This window comes from Oncorhynchus kisutch, linkage group LG2 (assembly GCF_002021735.2).
Source record: "Oncorhynchus kisutch isolate 150728-3 linkage group LG2, Okis_V2, whole genome shotgun sequence".
NCBI classification, from domain to species: domain Eukaryota; kingdom Metazoa; phylum Chordata; class Actinopteri; order Salmoniformes; family Salmonidae; genus Oncorhynchus; species Oncorhynchus kisutch.
The window spans coordinates 55,741,321-55,758,450 of NC_034175.2; the positions used below are offsets into that span (position 1 = coordinate 55,741,321).

The window sequence follows — 17,130 nt, forward strand, 5'->3', positions numbered from 1 at the left end:
TGTGTGTGTGTGTGTGTGTGTGTGTGTGTGTGTGTGTGTGTGTGTGTGTGTGTGGAAGGAAGGAAGGTCTGACCTCACGTGATTGTTTACACTGTTGTATCTCTTCAGGTGTTTGATGAACTCTGACCTGGAAGTGTTTCCTGCTGCGATCAAGGCCATGCTTCCATTGTTCAATCTTACACACACACACACAACACACACACACACACACACACACAGAGAGAGAGAGAGAGAGAGAGAGAGAGAGAGAGAAATCGGTTCATATGTACAGTGTACTACATCACTGTGGCCATTTCAATCCAAGCAGGTTGATTGAGCAACACATCCTATATTTTTCGTGATTTGTCACCATGAAGAGGAATAGATAATGTCAGGAACAGAACAGACAGCAGTATACATTAGTTCCAACTTCATTAGTACTACATGATGTGTTTATTGTAAATGTGTCTACATCAACCATGCTATATTTACAAATACTCCTACTGTTCCTGTCTTGTGTAGTTAAGGTTGATGATGTTATAATACGCAGTGTGGTTCCACTGCACTGTGTGAGGCCTGTTGCTCTACTACATGCTCTATCATTACTGTGGCCAGATTCACACTGGGTCCGTGTCCAAAATGAATCCCTATTCCCCATATAAATCACTATATAGTAGTGCACTATATAGGGAATAGGATGCCATTTGGGACACATGCTGAGCCACCTAGGAGGCCTGGTCCTGCAGTGCACACATATGCTCTTGTCTTTAAGTCCTCCCTCTCTGACACTCCCTTTAATAAGCTTTGCCATTCTCTTTAATTAAGTTCTGTCACTCCCTTAAATCAGAGTCGTTATCCGCTCAGTAGTCCAGTTAGAAGCCTTTGACCTCGGTAGTCTGATCCAAACACTGATCCCAATCTCATTGGATTACCTGAAACTGGCTAGTATGTCCCATGTATGGTACCGACCCCCCACCGGGAGTGGCCTCCTCACCCTACCTGGGGGATAACTGGCCGGGCATGGAGGCTGGACTTGGGAAGGTTGAACACCAGACAAGCTGCAGCGTTCTGGATAAGTTGCAGGGGTTTGATGACACAAGCAGGGAGCCCAGCCAACAGCGAGTTGCAGTAGTCCAGACGGAAGTCGACAAGTGCCTGGATTAGGATCTGCGCCGCTTTCTGTGTGAGTTAAGGTTGTACTCTATGGATGTTGTAGAGCATGACCCTGCAGAAGCGAGTCACTGCTTTGATGTTTGCAGAGAGCGACAGGGTGTTGTCCAGGGTCACGTCAAGGTGCTTTGCTCTCTGGGAGTGGGACACCGTGGAGTTGTCAACCGTGGTGGAGAGGTCTTGGAGTGGGCAGGCCTTCCCTGCATAACAAGGCACGGCATGGCAGCTCGGTAACCCCATGCCATTATCACTGGTCCAAGACGTAGTTCATGCACATTGCTCAATGCTCAGTCAACCACACACATATATACATTACTAGGCACAGATGCAGGCTTGCATACACTCACGCACATACAGGCATGGATTCAGGTTTGTATGCATGTATTGTACTCACATATGCAGGAGGTGATTGTGTTAAGAGAGACCCACATACCTGGTGTTAGGGGCCAGGCCCCTGGGGGCCATGGAGCAGAGACAGGGGATGGCCATGATGCTGACATTGAGGAACAGACCCTGGTTGGTCATCCACAACTCTTGCTCTTCTAGAGAAAATGGGGTTTCAGTGATGGACAGTGTCACACTATAAAAGACAAGATATAGAAAAGTTCACATTGATAAAACATTACCCATGACAAACTCACCTATGTCATTATCACCTTTCAAGGACTCATTTCTAAAAATATATATATATTTTCAGATGCATCATTTTGACTTTTGTCTTTCTTTGTGAGATTCTCCTCCCCACATATTTAGTCGGTTGTTCTTCTACATAGAAGGCATTTTGGTTTCCTTCCAACGATCTACTAAGCCTGTAGAGGCCTGTTTCAAATCAAATTCACACAGGTAATTACTATCATACTTGGACTACAGATTTTATAATCAGACAGACTTCTGTCACTTACTTTACTAGATCCAGCATTTCAGTCTGGACTTTCTTCACAGGAAGATAAGGACAATTCACAGTCTTCAGGTCTGTAATCAGACATACCAAGATAGAGAGGGAGAGGAAGATGAATAGAGTAGACTTTAGATGGCTGGATTAGAGAAGAGGAGGGATGGTTCTCTAGAGACAGATTCATGTGTGATAAAGAGACTATTCAAAAGGAAACCCTGGCAGGCAAGTCTCTTTCCCTGGAGGCTTAGTCCAGAATTGACGGGTATTGTGTGTGTGTGTGTGTGTGTGTGTGTGTGTGTGTGTGTGTGTGTGTGTGTGTTTGTGTGTGTGTGTGTGTGTGTCTGTGTGTGTGTGTCTCTGTGTCTGTGTGTGTGTGTGTGTCTCTGTGTCTGTGTGTGTGTGTCTCTGTGTCTGTGTGTGTGTCTCTGTGTCTATGTCTGTGTGTGTCTCTGTGTCTCTGTGTCTCTGTGTGTGTGTGTGTGTGTGTGTGTGTGTGTGTGTGTGTGTGTGTGTGTCTGTGTCTCTGTGTCTGTGTGTCTGTGACCCTCTAAGAGCAGGTGTATTCAACTCTTACCCTACGAGGTCCAGAGCCTGCTGGTTATCTGTTCTACCTGATAAGGAATTGCACCCACCTGGTGTCCCAGGTCCTAAATCAGTCCCTGATTAGAGGGGAACAATGGAAAATGCTGTGGAACTGGCTTCGAGGTCCAGAGTTGAGTTTTAGGGCTCTATTGAGAGACTTACTTGAGGTTTGCTAGCGTTTTGATCACACCGAACTCCCGTTTCTGCCCAGGTGGCATCCATTGATGCCTTTCCGCCAGGGCCAGTGTCCGCCCCCCAAAACCAAACATGGCATAGAAGCCGAAATGCAGGAGGCGACCAAGAGAACTGAAACTACACACATCTACCTCCTATAGTAACACAGACAGGATACAAAGAGAGGGAAGAGAGAAGAAGAATAGATATGACTGATATCGATTAATGTACTGTATAAAGTTGGCACCTAGGTGCTGCAGCTTGAATTACATGTTTCTACTCGGTGACGGGTTCTCTGTCAGAGATTGAGAAGTAACTAGTACGTGTATGGTATTCTTTCACTTCAGTTGTAGGCCTACATTTAGACCAGCACACAAAATGGGAAATTATTAATCTCTGGTTTATAACTTACAATATATCAGACTATGCCATGGTCATTGCCATTTCTCTTGTGGCAATATAGGCTTATGATGGTACAGACACAGGTCCCATCCTATTGGCCTATACACATTCCTGACCTCTTTCTGTCTCGCCCATATAATATATGGCTCCTGACCTCATAACTCATGAATATTCATGAAGGTCTAAAACATCCTGCCAGTTGGCCTTATTCACATGCATAAATATTACTTCATTAGAAAACCAACAAGCCCTATATCGGCCCGTCGTAAATAAGCATCGCCATTCCTTGTTCATATCAAGTGTTCTGTGTTCTTGTTTACATTATTTTGCTTATAACCCAAACATTTTGTCTTTCAGTTAATTGTCATCCACGATGAAATCAGGGAGGGGACTGTGGATCTGTGCATCTGTTCTCATCCGTGCATTCGTTCATACGTTCGTTAGTCACACGCAATGAACACCTGATCAAATGGCTACCCAGACTATTTGCATTTCCCCCCCTATTTTACACCTCTGCTACTCTCTGTTATTATCTATGCATAGTCACTTTAATAACTCTACCTACATGTACATATTACCTCAATTACCTCGACTAACCGGTGACCCCACACCTTGACTCTGCACCGGTACCCTCTGTATATATTGGCCTCAGGGACCCATGAGGTCCAACATTTAGTATTTTGTGAAAAACGCTACTGTTCTAGCACCGAATGACCGATCTACAGGAAACTTGATATGTGACATCTATGGACATCAATCAGCGCAATATTTTCCAGACTAGTAACTAAAACAACATGTCCGCTATTGACCAATAAACATTCACGTGGATGTGGTCTGGAACATAAGTGCATATAAGTCAGTAAAGGATATTTTGTATTGTAACGACCCTGGGTTTATACGCATGGAAATCGACCCTGCCGCACGAGCATGCTTTTACAGCACAGTCGATAGCGTGCCGTACCTCGGGCTCGAAGGTCGAGGGTTCGAGACCTGCTCCCTGCTGTTTCATTACAGTATTATAACACAATTTGGTACACATGTTGCAAACACTGTCAAGGCTCACATATACACGAACATTCATATCGACCACATGGTGGTGCTATAACGGGCACATGCTAAGAGACATGAGTCTAGCGAACCCACACGATATCTCCGATACCACTGGCCGGATTTTAACAAAACTAGGGTGAATGATGCGTCTTGCCATAGAGAGCCAGCATTTACACAATTACATTGATTGGCCCAAGGGGGGCGCTATAGTAATCAACTCTACATATGTTAGTCACACGCAATATCTCAGACACCACTGGCCCGATTTTGATTAAACTTGGTGAATGATGCATCTAGCCATAGAAATTCATAATTTACAATATTACACTGAAAAGCCCAAGGGGGGCGCTGCATCATTTTTGATCATGGTTAGTGATGCACTCAGCAGCCATAGGAGACAGAACTTAATTACCAAACTGTCACCAAGCTTTGTCTCTGGCAAAACGAATTGGATAGGTCGTGTGGAGGGCTCTGTCTTTTGTCTTTCGCTTATTTCTTTCTTATTTCTATTTTCCCATCGCTGTTGTCACCCACGATGAAATCGGAAGGGGGCTGTGGATCTGTCTCTGTCTGTACGTTTGTTCATTAGTCGCACGCCATATCTCCAACTCCACTGGCCCAATTTTGATGAAACTTGGGTGAATGATGCATCTTGCCATATAGATCCGGCAGTTACAAAATTACACTGATAGGCCAAACTAAAATTCAAAACTTTGATCAAGCATATATCCTGTCTCGTTTGCGCTTGAAATGTTGTCACTCATTGGCCCAAGGGGGTGCTGCATCATTAGTGTGGGACAACAGGTTAACTGTTACCTTGTTTCTAATCAGGTGAGATTTGAAATTCAAACATGTCAAAATCAGATTCAGACATGTCAAAACTTCAGAAATGTTGTTTGTTTGCATTTTCATTTTCATCATTTAATTATCTGATTCTCCTCCATATTGGTTATTCAGAATAAAGTGTGAATGCTATTATGTGTAGAAGAATCTGAACACAATTCCAATCATCTATCACCATAACCGCTGACAGAACTGGACTGACTGAACTGCATGTTCTATTGCTGTTGCTAGAAGTCCCTTCTAGTTCAGTGTTGGAACTATGTATTACAGAACCGTATGGCCTGTAATGTAAGACAAAGAGGATTTAATGAAGAGTAGGGTTATCTCGTGTAGTTGAGGTCAACGTTTGTTTAAAAATAACAGTTTATTGTAGCATGTGTGATTGTTTCAATAGGATTACACTTTGCACTGTACACAAAATGTTCTGCATCAAATCAAATTGTATTGGTCACATACACATGTTTAGCAGATGTTATTGCGAGTGTAGCGAAATCCTTGTGCTTCTCGTTCCGACAGCGCAGCAATATCTTACAAGTAATATCTAACAATTCCACAACAAATACCTAATACACACAATCTAAGTAAAGAAACGGAATAAGAATATGTGAAACACATGGATGAGCAATGTCAGATGAGCAATGCATAGGCTAAGAAGCAATATATAGTATAGAATAGAGAATATACATATGAGTTGAGTAATGCAAGATATGTAAACGTTATTAAAGTAACATTATTAAAGTAACTAATTTTCCATTTATTAAACTGGCCAATGATTTCAAGTCTGTATGTAGGCAGCAGCCTCTCTGTGCTAGTGATGGCTGTTTAACAGTCTGATGGCCTTGAGATAGAAGCTGTTTTTCAGTCTCTCGGTCCCAGCTTTGATGCCTCTGTACTGACCTCGCCTTCTGGATGGTAACGTGGTGAACAGGCAGTGGCTCGGGTGGTTGTTGTCCTTGATGATCTTTTTGGCCTTCCTGTGACATCGGGTGATGTAGTGTCCTGGAGGGCAGGTAGTTCACCCCCGGTGATGTGTTGTGCAGACCGCACCACACTCTGGAGAGCCCTGTAGTTGTGGGCGGTGCAGTTGCCGTACCAGGCGGTGATACAGCCCACGTGGTGAATTGAGAGCATCCTGGTGAACAGGATGCTCTCAATTGTGCATCTGTAAAAGTTTAGGTGTTAAGACACATTTCGTTAGCCTTCTGAGGTTGAAGAGGCGCTGTTGTGCCTTCTTCACCACACTGTCTATGTGGACCATTTCAGTGTGTCAGTGATATGTACGCCGAGGAACTTAAAACTTTCCACCTTCTTAAAACTTTCCACCACTTTCCACCGTCGATGTGCACCCTCTGCTGTTTCCTGAACTCCTTTGTTTTATTGACTTTGAGTGAGAGGTTATTTTCCTGACACCACACTCCGAGAGCCCTCACCTCCTCCCTGTAAGCTGTTGCGTCATTGTTGGTAATCAAGCTTGCTACTGTTGTGTCGTCTGCAAACTTGATGATTGAGTTGGAGGCATGCATGGCCACGCAGTCATGGGTGAACAGGGAGTACAGGAGGGGGCTTTGCATGGACCCTTGTTGGGCCCCTGTGTTTCCTACCTTCACCGCCTGGTGGCGGCCCATCAGGAAGTCCAGGACCCAATTGCACAGGGCGGGGTTGAGATCCAGGGCCTTAAGCTTAATGATGAGCTTGTAGGGTACTAAGGTGTTGAATGCTGAGCTATAGTCAATGAACATCATTCTTACATAGGTATTCCTCTTGTCCAGATAGGATAGGGCAGTGTGCAATGTGATGGCGATTGCATCGTCTGTGGACCTATTGGGGGGGTAAGCTAATTGAATGGGTCTAGGGTGACATGTAAGGTGGAGGTGATATGATCCTTGACTAGTCTCTCAAAGCACTTCATGATGACAGAAGTGAGTGCTACAGAGCAATTGTCATTTAGTTCAGTTACCTTTGCATTCTTGGGTACAGGAACAATGGTGGCCATTTTGAAGCTTATGGGGACAGCAGACTGGGATAGGGAGAGATTGAATATGTCCGTAAACACACCAGCCAGCTGGTCTGCGCATGCTCTGATGACGCGGCTCGGGATGCCGTCTGGGCCGGTTGCCTTTGGAGGGTTAACACGTTTAAATGTCTTACTCACATAGGCCAAGGAGAAGGAGAGACCACAGTCCTGGAAGCAAGACGTCAGTGTCCGCGACATGGCTGGTTTTCTTTTTGTAGTCCGTGATTGTCTGTTGACCCTGTCACATCCGTCTCACGTCTGAGCCATTGAATTGCAACTCTACTTTGTCTCAAAACGGACATTTTGCTTGTTTGATTGCCTTGCGGAGGGAATGACTACTCTGTTTGTATGCTGCCATATTGCCAGTCGTCTTGCCATGGTTAAATGCAATGGTACACGCTTTCAGTTTTGCGCGAATGCTGCCTTCAATCAACGGTTTCTAGTTCGGGTAGGTTTTAATAGACAGTGGGTACAATATCTCCTATACACTTCCTTAAAAACTCACTCACCGAATCAGCGTATACGGCGATATTATTCTCTAAGGCTACCCGGAACATATTCCAGTCCGCTTGATCAAAACAATCGTGGATTCCGATTGGTCAGACCAACGTGGAATAGTCCTTAGCACGGGTACTTCTTGTTTGAGTTTCTTCCTATAGGAGTTAGAGTAACAATGGTCCAGTGTTTTTATAGTAACAATTTTCCTCAAATTGGCTTTGTTAAAATCCCCAGCTACAATAAATGTTTTCCAGTTTGCATAAAGTCCAGTAAGGTTCAGTGAAGTTCCTTGAGGGCCGTTGTGGTATCGCTCATTGGATGTGGCAGGGCTTGCCAACTATTACAGACTACAAAGGGAAGCCCAGCCCAAGAGCTGCATAGTGACATGAGCCTACCAAATGAGCTAAATTACTTCAAAGCTCGCTTCGAGGCAAGTAACACTGAAACATGCATGAGAGAATCAGCTGTTCCAGACGACTGTGTGATCACGCTCTCCGCAGCCAATGTGAATAAGACCTTTAAACAGGTCAACATTCACAAGGCCACAGTGCCAGACGGATTACCAGGACGTGAACCCCGAACACGCTCTGACCAACTGGCAAGTGTCTTCCCTGACATTTTCAACCTCTCCCTGTCTGAATCTGTAATATGAACATGTTTCAAACAGAACACCATAGTCCCTGTCCCCAAGAACACTAAGGTAACATGCTTAAATGACTACTGACCCGTAGCACTCACGCCCGTAGCCATGGAGTTCTTTGAAAGGCTGGTCATGGCTCACATCAACACCATTATCCCATAAACCAGAGATCCACTCCAATTTGCATACCGCCTTAACAGATCCAAAGGTGACGCAATCTCTATTGCACTCCACACTGCCCTTTCCCACCTAGACAAAAATAACACCTATGTGAGAATGCTATTCATTGACTACAGCTCAGTGTTCAACACACCCTCAAAGCTCATCACTAAGCTAAGGACCCTGGGACAAAACACCTCCCTCTGCAACTGGATCCTGGACTTCCTGACGGGCCGGCCCCAGGTGGTAAGGGTAGGTAACAACACATCCACCACACTGATCCTCAACACGGGGGCCCCTCAGGGGTGCGTGCTCAGTCCCCTCTTGTACTCCTTGTTCACTCATGACTGCACGGCCAAGCACAATTCCAACACCATCATAAAGTTTGCAGATTACACAACAGTGGTAGCCCTGATCACCGACAATGACAAGACAGCCTATAGGGAGGAGGTCCGAGGCCTGGCCATGTGGTGCCAGGACAGAAACCTCTCCCTCAATGTGATCAAAACAAAGGAGATGATTGTGGACCGAAGACGCCCCCATTCTCATTGACGGGACTGTAATGGAGCAGGTTGAGAGCTTCAAGTTTCTTGGTGTCCACATCATCAACAAACTAACATGGTCCAAGCACACCAAGACAGTCGTGAAGAGGGCACGACAAAACCGATTCCCCCTCAGAAGACTGAAAAGATTTGGCATGGGTCCTCAGATCCTCAAAAGGTTCTACAGCTGCATCATCGAGAGCATCCTGACTGGTTGCATCACTGCCTGGTATGCCAACTGCCCAGCCTCCAACCGCAAGGCACTACAGAGGGTAGTGTGTATGGCAAGTACATCGGCCCAGCCCTTCCTGCCATCCAGAAGCTCTATACCAGGCGGTGTCAGAGGAAGGCAATAAAAATTGACAAAGACTCCAGCAACCCTAGCCATAGAATGTTCTCTCTGCTACCGCATGGCAAGCGGTACCGGAGCGCTAAAGTCTAGGTCCAATAGGCTTCTAAACAGCTTCTACCCCCAAGCCATAAGACTCCCAAACATCGAAACAAATGGCTACCCAGACTATTTGCATTGTCCCCCCCCTCCTCTTTTACACTGCTGCTACTCTCTCTAATTATCTATGCAACAGTCACTTTAATAACTCTACCTACAGTTGAAGTTGGAAGTTTACATACACCTGAGCCAAATACATTTAAACTCAGTTTTTCACAATTCCTGACATTAAATCCCAGTAAAAATTCCCTGTCTTAGGTCAGTTAGGATCACCACTTTATTTAAAAAATGTGAAAATGTGAATCAACAACAAGTGGGACACAATCATGAAGTGGAACGACATTTATTGGATATTTCAAACTTTTTTAACAAATCAAAAACTGAAAAATTGGGCGTGCAAAATTATTCAGCCCCCTTAAGTTAATACTTTGTAGCGCCACCTTTTGCTGCGATTACAGCTGTAAGTCGCTTGGGGTATGTCTCTATCAGTTTTGCACATCGAGAGACTGACATTTTTTCCCATTCCTCCTTGCAAAACAGCTCGAGCTCAGTGAGGTTGGATGGAGAGCATTTGTGAACAGCAGTTTTCAGTTCTTTCCACAGATTCTCGATTGGATTCAGGTCTGGACTTTGACTTGGCCATTCTAACACCTGGATATGTTTATTTTTGAACCATTCCATTGTAGATTTTGCTTTATGTTTTGGATCATTGTCTTGTTGGAAGACAAATCTCCGTCCCAGTCTCAGGTCTTTTGCAGACTCCATCAGGTTTTCTTCCAGAATGGTCCTGTATTTGGCTCCATCCATCTTCCCATCAATTTTAACCATCTTCCCTGTCCCTGCTGAAGAAAATCAGGCCCAAACCATGATGCTGCCACCACCATGTTTGACAGTGGGGATGATGTGTGTTCAGGGTGATGAGCTGTGTTGCTTTTACGCCAAACATAACGTTTTGCATTGTTGCCAAAAAGTTCAATTTTGGTTTCATCTGACCAGAGCACCTTCTTCCACATGTTTGGTGTGTCTCCCAGGTAGCTTGTGGCAAACTTTAAACAACACTTTTTATGGATATCTTTAAGAAATGGCTTTCTTCTTGCCACTCTTCCATAAAGGCCAGATTTGTGCAATATACGACTGATTGTTGTCCTATGGACAGAGTCTCCCACCTCAGCTGTAGATCTCTGCAGTTCATCCAGAGTGATCATGGGCCTCTTGGCTGCATCTCTGATCAGTCTTCTCCTTGTATGAGCTGAAAGTTTAGAGGGACGGCCAGGTCTTGGTAGATTTGCAGTGGTCTGATACTCCTTCCATTTCAATATTATCGCTTGCACAGTGCTCCTTGGGATGTTTAAAGCTTGGGAAATATTTTTGTATCCAAATCCGGCTTTAAACTTCTTCACAGCAGTATCTCGGACCTTCTTCATGATGCTCTCTGCGCTTTTAACGGACCTCTGAGACTATCACAGTGCAGGTGCATAAATACGGAGACTTGATTACACACAGGTGGATTGCATTTATCATCATTAGTCATTTAGGTCAACATTGGATCATTCAGAGATCCTCACTGAACTTCTGGAGAGAGTTTGCTGCACTGAAAGTAAAGGGGCTGAATAATTTTGCACGCCCAATTTTTCAGTTTTTGATTTGTTAAAAAAGTTTGAAATATCCAATAAATGTCGTTCCACTTCATGATTTTGTCCCACTTGTTGTTGATTCTTCACAAAAAAATACAGTTTTATATCTTTATGTTTGAAGCCTGAAATGTGGCAAAAGGTCGCAAAGTTCAAGGGGGCCGAATACTTTCGCAAGGCACTGTACCTTCAGGTATTTGGAAAAAGCTCCCAAGGATGAACCAAACCTTTTTTTTCTCATGATGTCAAGCAAAGAGGCACTGAGATTGAAGGTAGGCCTTGAAATTCATCCACAGGTACACCTCCAATTGACTTAAATTATGTCATTTAGCCTATCAGAAGCTTCTAAAGCCATGACAAAATCTTCTGGAATTTTCCAAGCAATTTAAAACCATTTTGGGATAGGGGGCAGCATTTTCACATCTGGATGAAAAGCATGCCCAGAGGAAACTGCCTGCTACTCAGTCCCAGTTGCTTATATATGCATATTATTAGTCTATTTGGATAGAAAACACTCTACAGTTTCTATAACTGTTTGAATGATGTCTGTGAGTATAACAGAACTCATATGGCAGGCGAAAACCTGAGAAAACTCCAACCAGGAAGTGGGAAATCTGAGGTTTGTAGTTATTCAACACGTGTCCTATCGAAACACAGTGTCTCTGGGGTCAAATTGCACTTCCTAAGGCTTCCACTAGATGTCAACAGTCTTTAGAACCTTGTTTGAGGCTTCTACTGTGAAGTGGGGGCTCATGAGGTCTCATGAGTCAGTGGTCTGGCAGAGTGCCACGAGCTCATGATGCTCATTCACGTGAGAGTTAGCTCACATTCCATTGCATTTCTGAAGGCAAAGGAATTCTCCGGTTGGAACATCATTGAAGATTTATGATAAAAACATTCTAAAGATTGATTTTATACATCGTTTGACATGTTTATACGGACTGTAATGGAACTTTTGGACTTTTTGTCTGCACCTAGTGCTCGCAGGTCATGAAGTTGGATTACTAGGCTGAACGCGCTAACAACAAGGGGGACAACTTTGGACATAAATTATGAACTTTATCGAACAAATCAAACATTTATTGTGGAACTGGGATTCCTGGGAGTGCATTCTGATGAAGACCATCAAAGGTAAGTGAATATTTATACTGCCATTTCTGACTTCTGTTGACTCCAAAATGGCGGATATCTCTTTGGCTTGTTTTGTCGTCTGAGCGCCGTCCTCAGATTATTGCATGGTTTGCTTTTTCCGTAAAGTTTTTTAAAACTCTGACACAGCGGTTGCATTAAGGAGAAGTCTATCATTAATTCTGTGAATAACACTTGTATCTTTTATCAATGTTTATTATGAGTATTTCTGTAAATTGATGTGGCTCTCTGCAAAATCACTGGATGTTTTGGAAGCAAAACATTACTGAACGTAACACGCCAATGTAAACTGAGATTTTTGGATATAAATATGCACTTTATCGAACAAAACATACATATATTGTGTAACATGATGTCCTCTGAGTGTCATCGGATGAAGATCATCAAAGGTTAGTGATTCATTTTATCTCTATTTCTGCTTTTTGTGACTCCTCTCTTTGGCTGGAAAAATGGCTGTGAGTGTTTTTGTGACTTGGCTCTGACCTAACATAATCATATGTTGTGCTTTCGCTGTAAAGTATTTTTGAAATCGGACACGATGGGTAGATTAACAAGAAGTTTGTCTTTCATTTGGTGTATTGCACTCGTTAATGTGTGAAAGTTACATATGTTACAAATATTTTTGAATTTTGCGCGCTGCCTTTTCAGCGGAATGTTGTCGAGGGGTGCCGCTAGTGGAACCCCTAGCCATATTAAAGGCACAGTCAACTTAGTGTAAACTTCTGACCCACTGGAATTGTGATACAGTGAATTATATGTGAAATAATCTGTCTGTAAACAATTGTTGGAAAAATTACTTGTGTCATGCACAAAGTAGATTTCCTGACAGACTTGCCAAAACTATAGTTTGTTAACAAGAAATTTGTGGAGTTGTTGAAAAACAAGTTTTAATGACTACATATTACCTCAATTACCTCGACTAACTGGTGCCCCCGCATATTGACTCTGTACAGGTACCCCCTGTATATAGCCTCGCTATTGTTATTTTACTGCTGCTCTTTAATTATTTGTTACTTGTATCTCTTTTTATTAAATTTTTTGTAAGGTATTTTATACATATATATATATATATATATATATATATTTTAACTGCATTGTTGGTTAGGGCTTGTAAATAAGTATTTCACTGTAAGGAATACCTTATATATATACCTTATATATATATACCTTATATTCGAATACCTTATATTCGGAACGTGAGAAGTACAATTTGATTTGATTTGATAAACATGGCTGTGAAAATAACTGAATATAATTATTTTTGGAAATAATACGGTCGGCATTTGATTGTGAGGAATTCTAGGTCTAGTGAACAAAAGGACTTGAGTTCCTGTATATTGTTACAATTACACGATGAGTCGTTAATCATGAAACATACACCCCTGCCCTTCTTCTTCTTCCCATAGAGACATTTATTGCTGTCAGTGCGATGCACTGAGAATTCAGGTGGCTATACCGACTCCAACAGCATATCCCCAGAGAGTTATGTTATATTACAATCCCTGATGTCTCTCTGGAAAGCAACCCTTGCCCTGATTTCGTCAACTTTGTTATCTAGAGATGGACATTAGCGAGTAATATACTTGGAAGTGGTGGGGGTGTGCGCTCCTCCGAAGTTTGACTAGAAGACCGCCCTCTCCTCCGGCGGCGTTGTTTTGGGTCGGCCTCTGGAATCAGTTCAAATGCCCTGGTGGTGCGGACAAAGGATCCGCTTCGGGAAAGTCGTATTCCTGGTCGTAGTGCTGGTAAGTTAACGTTGCTCTGATATCCAATAGTTCTTCCCAGCTGTATGTAATTACAAAGTTAACAAAGTAATAAAAATACATCAAAAAACAATTTACTGCAATGTTTCCCAATAATTGAGAATTTCAATAAGCATTTTTCTACGGCTGGCCATGCTTTCCACCTGGCTACTCCTACCCCGGACAACAGCACTGCACCCCCAACAGCAACTCGCCCAAGCCTTCCCCATTTCTCCTTCTCCCAAATCCATTCAGCTGATGTTCTGAAAGAGCTGCAAAATCTGGACCCCTACAAATCAGCCGGGCTAGACAATCTGGACCCTTTCTTTCTAAAATTATCTGCCGAAATTGTTGCCACCCCTATTACTAGCCTGTTCAACCTCTCTTTCGTGTCGTCTGAGATTCCCAAAGATTGGAAAGCAGCTGCGGTCATCCCCCTCTTCAAAGGGGGGGACACTCTTGACCCAAACTGCTACAGACCTATATCTATCCTACCGTGCCTTTCTAAGGTCTTCGAAAGCCAAGTCAACAAACAGATTACCGACCATTTCGAATCTCACCATACCTTCTCTGCTATGCAATCTGGTTTCAGAGCTGGTCATGGGTGCACCTCAGCCACGCTCAAGGTCCTAAACGATATCTTAACCGCCATCGATAAGAAACATTACTGTGCAGCCGTATTCATTGATCTGGCCAAGGCTTTCGACTCTGTCAATCACCATATCCTCATCGGCAGACTCGACAGCCTTGGTTTCTCAAATGATTGCCTCGCCTGGTTCACCAACTACTTCTCTGATAGAGTTCAGTGTGTCAAATCGGAGGGTCTGCTGTCCGGACCTCTGGCAGTCTCTATGGGGGTGCCACAGGGTTCAATTCTTGGACCGACTCTCTTCTCTGTATACATCAATGAGGTCGCTCTTGCTGCTGGTGAGTCCCTGATCCACCTCTACGCAGACGACACCATTCTGTATACTTCCGGCCCTTCTCTGGACACTGTGTTAACAACCCTCCAGGCAAGCTTCAATGCCATACAACTCTCCTTCCGTGGCCTCCAATTGCTCTTGAATGCAACTAAAACTAAATGCATGCTCTTCAACCGATCGCTGCCTGCACCTACCCGCCTGTCCAACATCACTACTCTGGACGGCTCTGACTTAGAATACGTGGACAACTACAAATACTTAGGTGTCTGGTTAGATTGTAAACTCTCCTTCCAGACCCATATCAAACATCTCCAATCCAAAGTTAAATCTAGAATTGGCTTCCTATTTCGCAACAAAGCATCCTTCACTCATGCTGCCAAACATACCCTTGTAAAACTGACCATCCTACCAATCCTCGACTTTGGCGATGTCATTTACAAAATAGCCTCCAATACCCTACTCAACAAATTGGATGCAGTCTATCACAGTGCAATCCGTTTTATCACCAAAGCCCCATATACTACCCACCATTGCGACCTGTACGCTCTCGTTGGCTGGCCCTCGCTTCATACTCGTCGCCAAACCCACTGGCTCCATGTCATCTACAAGACCCTGCTAGGTAAAGTCCCCCCTTATCTCAGCTCGCTGGTCACCATAGCATCTCCCACCTGTAGCACACGCTCCAGCAGGTATATCTCTCTAGTCACCCCCAAAACCAATTCTTTCTTTGGCCGCCTCTCCTTCCAGTTCTCTGCTGCCAATGACTGGAACGAACTACAAAAATCTCTGAAACTGGAAACACTTATCTCCCTCACTAGCTTTAAGCACCAACTGTCAGAGCAGCTCACAGATTACTGCACCTGTACATAGCCCACCTATAATTTAGCCCAAACAACTACCTCTTTCCCAACTGTATTTAATTTTAATTTATTTATTTATTTTGCTCCTTTGCACCCCATTATTTTTTTATTTCTACTTTGCACATTCTTCCATTGCAAATCTACCATTCCAGTATTTTACTTGCTATATTGTATTTACTTTGCCATCTTGGCCTTTTTTGCCTTTACCTCCCTTCTCACCTCATTTGCTCACATTGTATATAGACTTGTTTATACTGCATTATTGACTGTATGTTTGTTTTTACTCCATGTGTAACTCTGTGTCGTTTTATCTGTCGAACTGCTTTGCTTTATCTTGGCCAGGTCGCAATTGTAAATGAGAACTTGTTCTCAACTTGCCTACCTGGTTAAATAAAGGTAAAATAAAAAATAAATAAATAAAACTAGAAGCGAGGTAGCCCTCTCTGTCAACACCATCGCAGAGTTGCTATTTTTTCATAACATTTATAACTGATTTTACTATACATTATACTGCATTTATAACAGGGATACAGCTAATGCAATACACATATTGTTTGAATGTCCACAAAAAGAGGGCATTCTATCTACAAAGTATATTTTGTGTGGCATGTTTTCCAGTAAACCCTGGTACTGTCGCTTATCTCTTCACAGCCCAATCCTCTTGTCTATCAGGCTAAGTCGGGAGAAGCTCACACAGCACCGCCAACACAACAGATCAGACAATTCACTACCAGGAACTTCACCTCCTCCTCAGACAGACAGACAGATGTATGGTAAGGTTTTTATTCTCCGAACACCAGAACCAAATAACACCTGCCCAAGCCAGCTATTAGAATTGTTAACATTTATGTTAAAAGTCTGTCACAAGAGACTCAGCGAGTGTGAGAAAGCCCTATCTACACTGTGAGAAAAAACAGAGAACGTGTGAGGGACAGGATGACAGCCCTTCCCCCTTGTTCTCCAGGGACTGTTCATTCTTCCAGGGGGCCTGTTAACCAGATCTAGTAGTCAGAAGACAATACCAGCAGCTCTGCTCAGGGCCTCCCACATCCCACAATTGCAGCAATGGAGCTAATTAAGGACCAGATTGCGCCAACCACTAGTTCCTCACCAACCATTCTATTGTGGCGAAGGAGCACCATATAATACTGAAACCCATACCTTATGTGAGGATCGCACACACACGCAGACACACAACTTGGTGGAATTGTAAAGTAAATATGCATACCATTTACATATTAATCCACTCAGTGTATATTTGAGCTGTATTAGATCCCTGTTCCATTGCTCAAGGTCTCTGTGTTACAAAGAAGCTCTATTATCAATAGCATTGTAGTGATGTCTACATCTTAAATGGGATAATACTGGAGAACATGAGAACGTACCCATGATGATGTGCATTGCAGTGGTAACAAGGTGCCATATGCCA

At 43.5% G+C, this 17,130-nt stretch overlaps 1 protein-coding gene across 1 annotated transcript in view; it reads right to left on the reverse strand.

The window, feature by feature from the left end:
- Positions 1-66: 66 nt before the first annotated feature.
- LOC109904580 (ceramide kinase-like protein) overlaps positions 67-17,130 on the reverse strand; it is a gene marked incomplete at its 3' end in the record, with an annotated part of 17,096 nt that continues 32 nt past the window's right edge. The window contains exons 1-4 of the mRNA XM_031802162.1: positions 17,087-17,130; positions 2,052-2,121; positions 1,583-1,729; positions 67-175 (exon numbers count right to left, since the gene is read on the reverse strand). The exon at positions 17,087-17,130 is cut by the window's right edge and continues 32 nt beyond it. Coding sequence (XP_031658022.1) covers positions 67-175; positions 1,583-1,729; positions 2,052-2,121; positions 17,087-17,102 — 342 coding nt within the window. The remainder of the gene's footprint in view (positions 176-1,582; positions 1,730-2,051; positions 2,122-17,086) is intronic.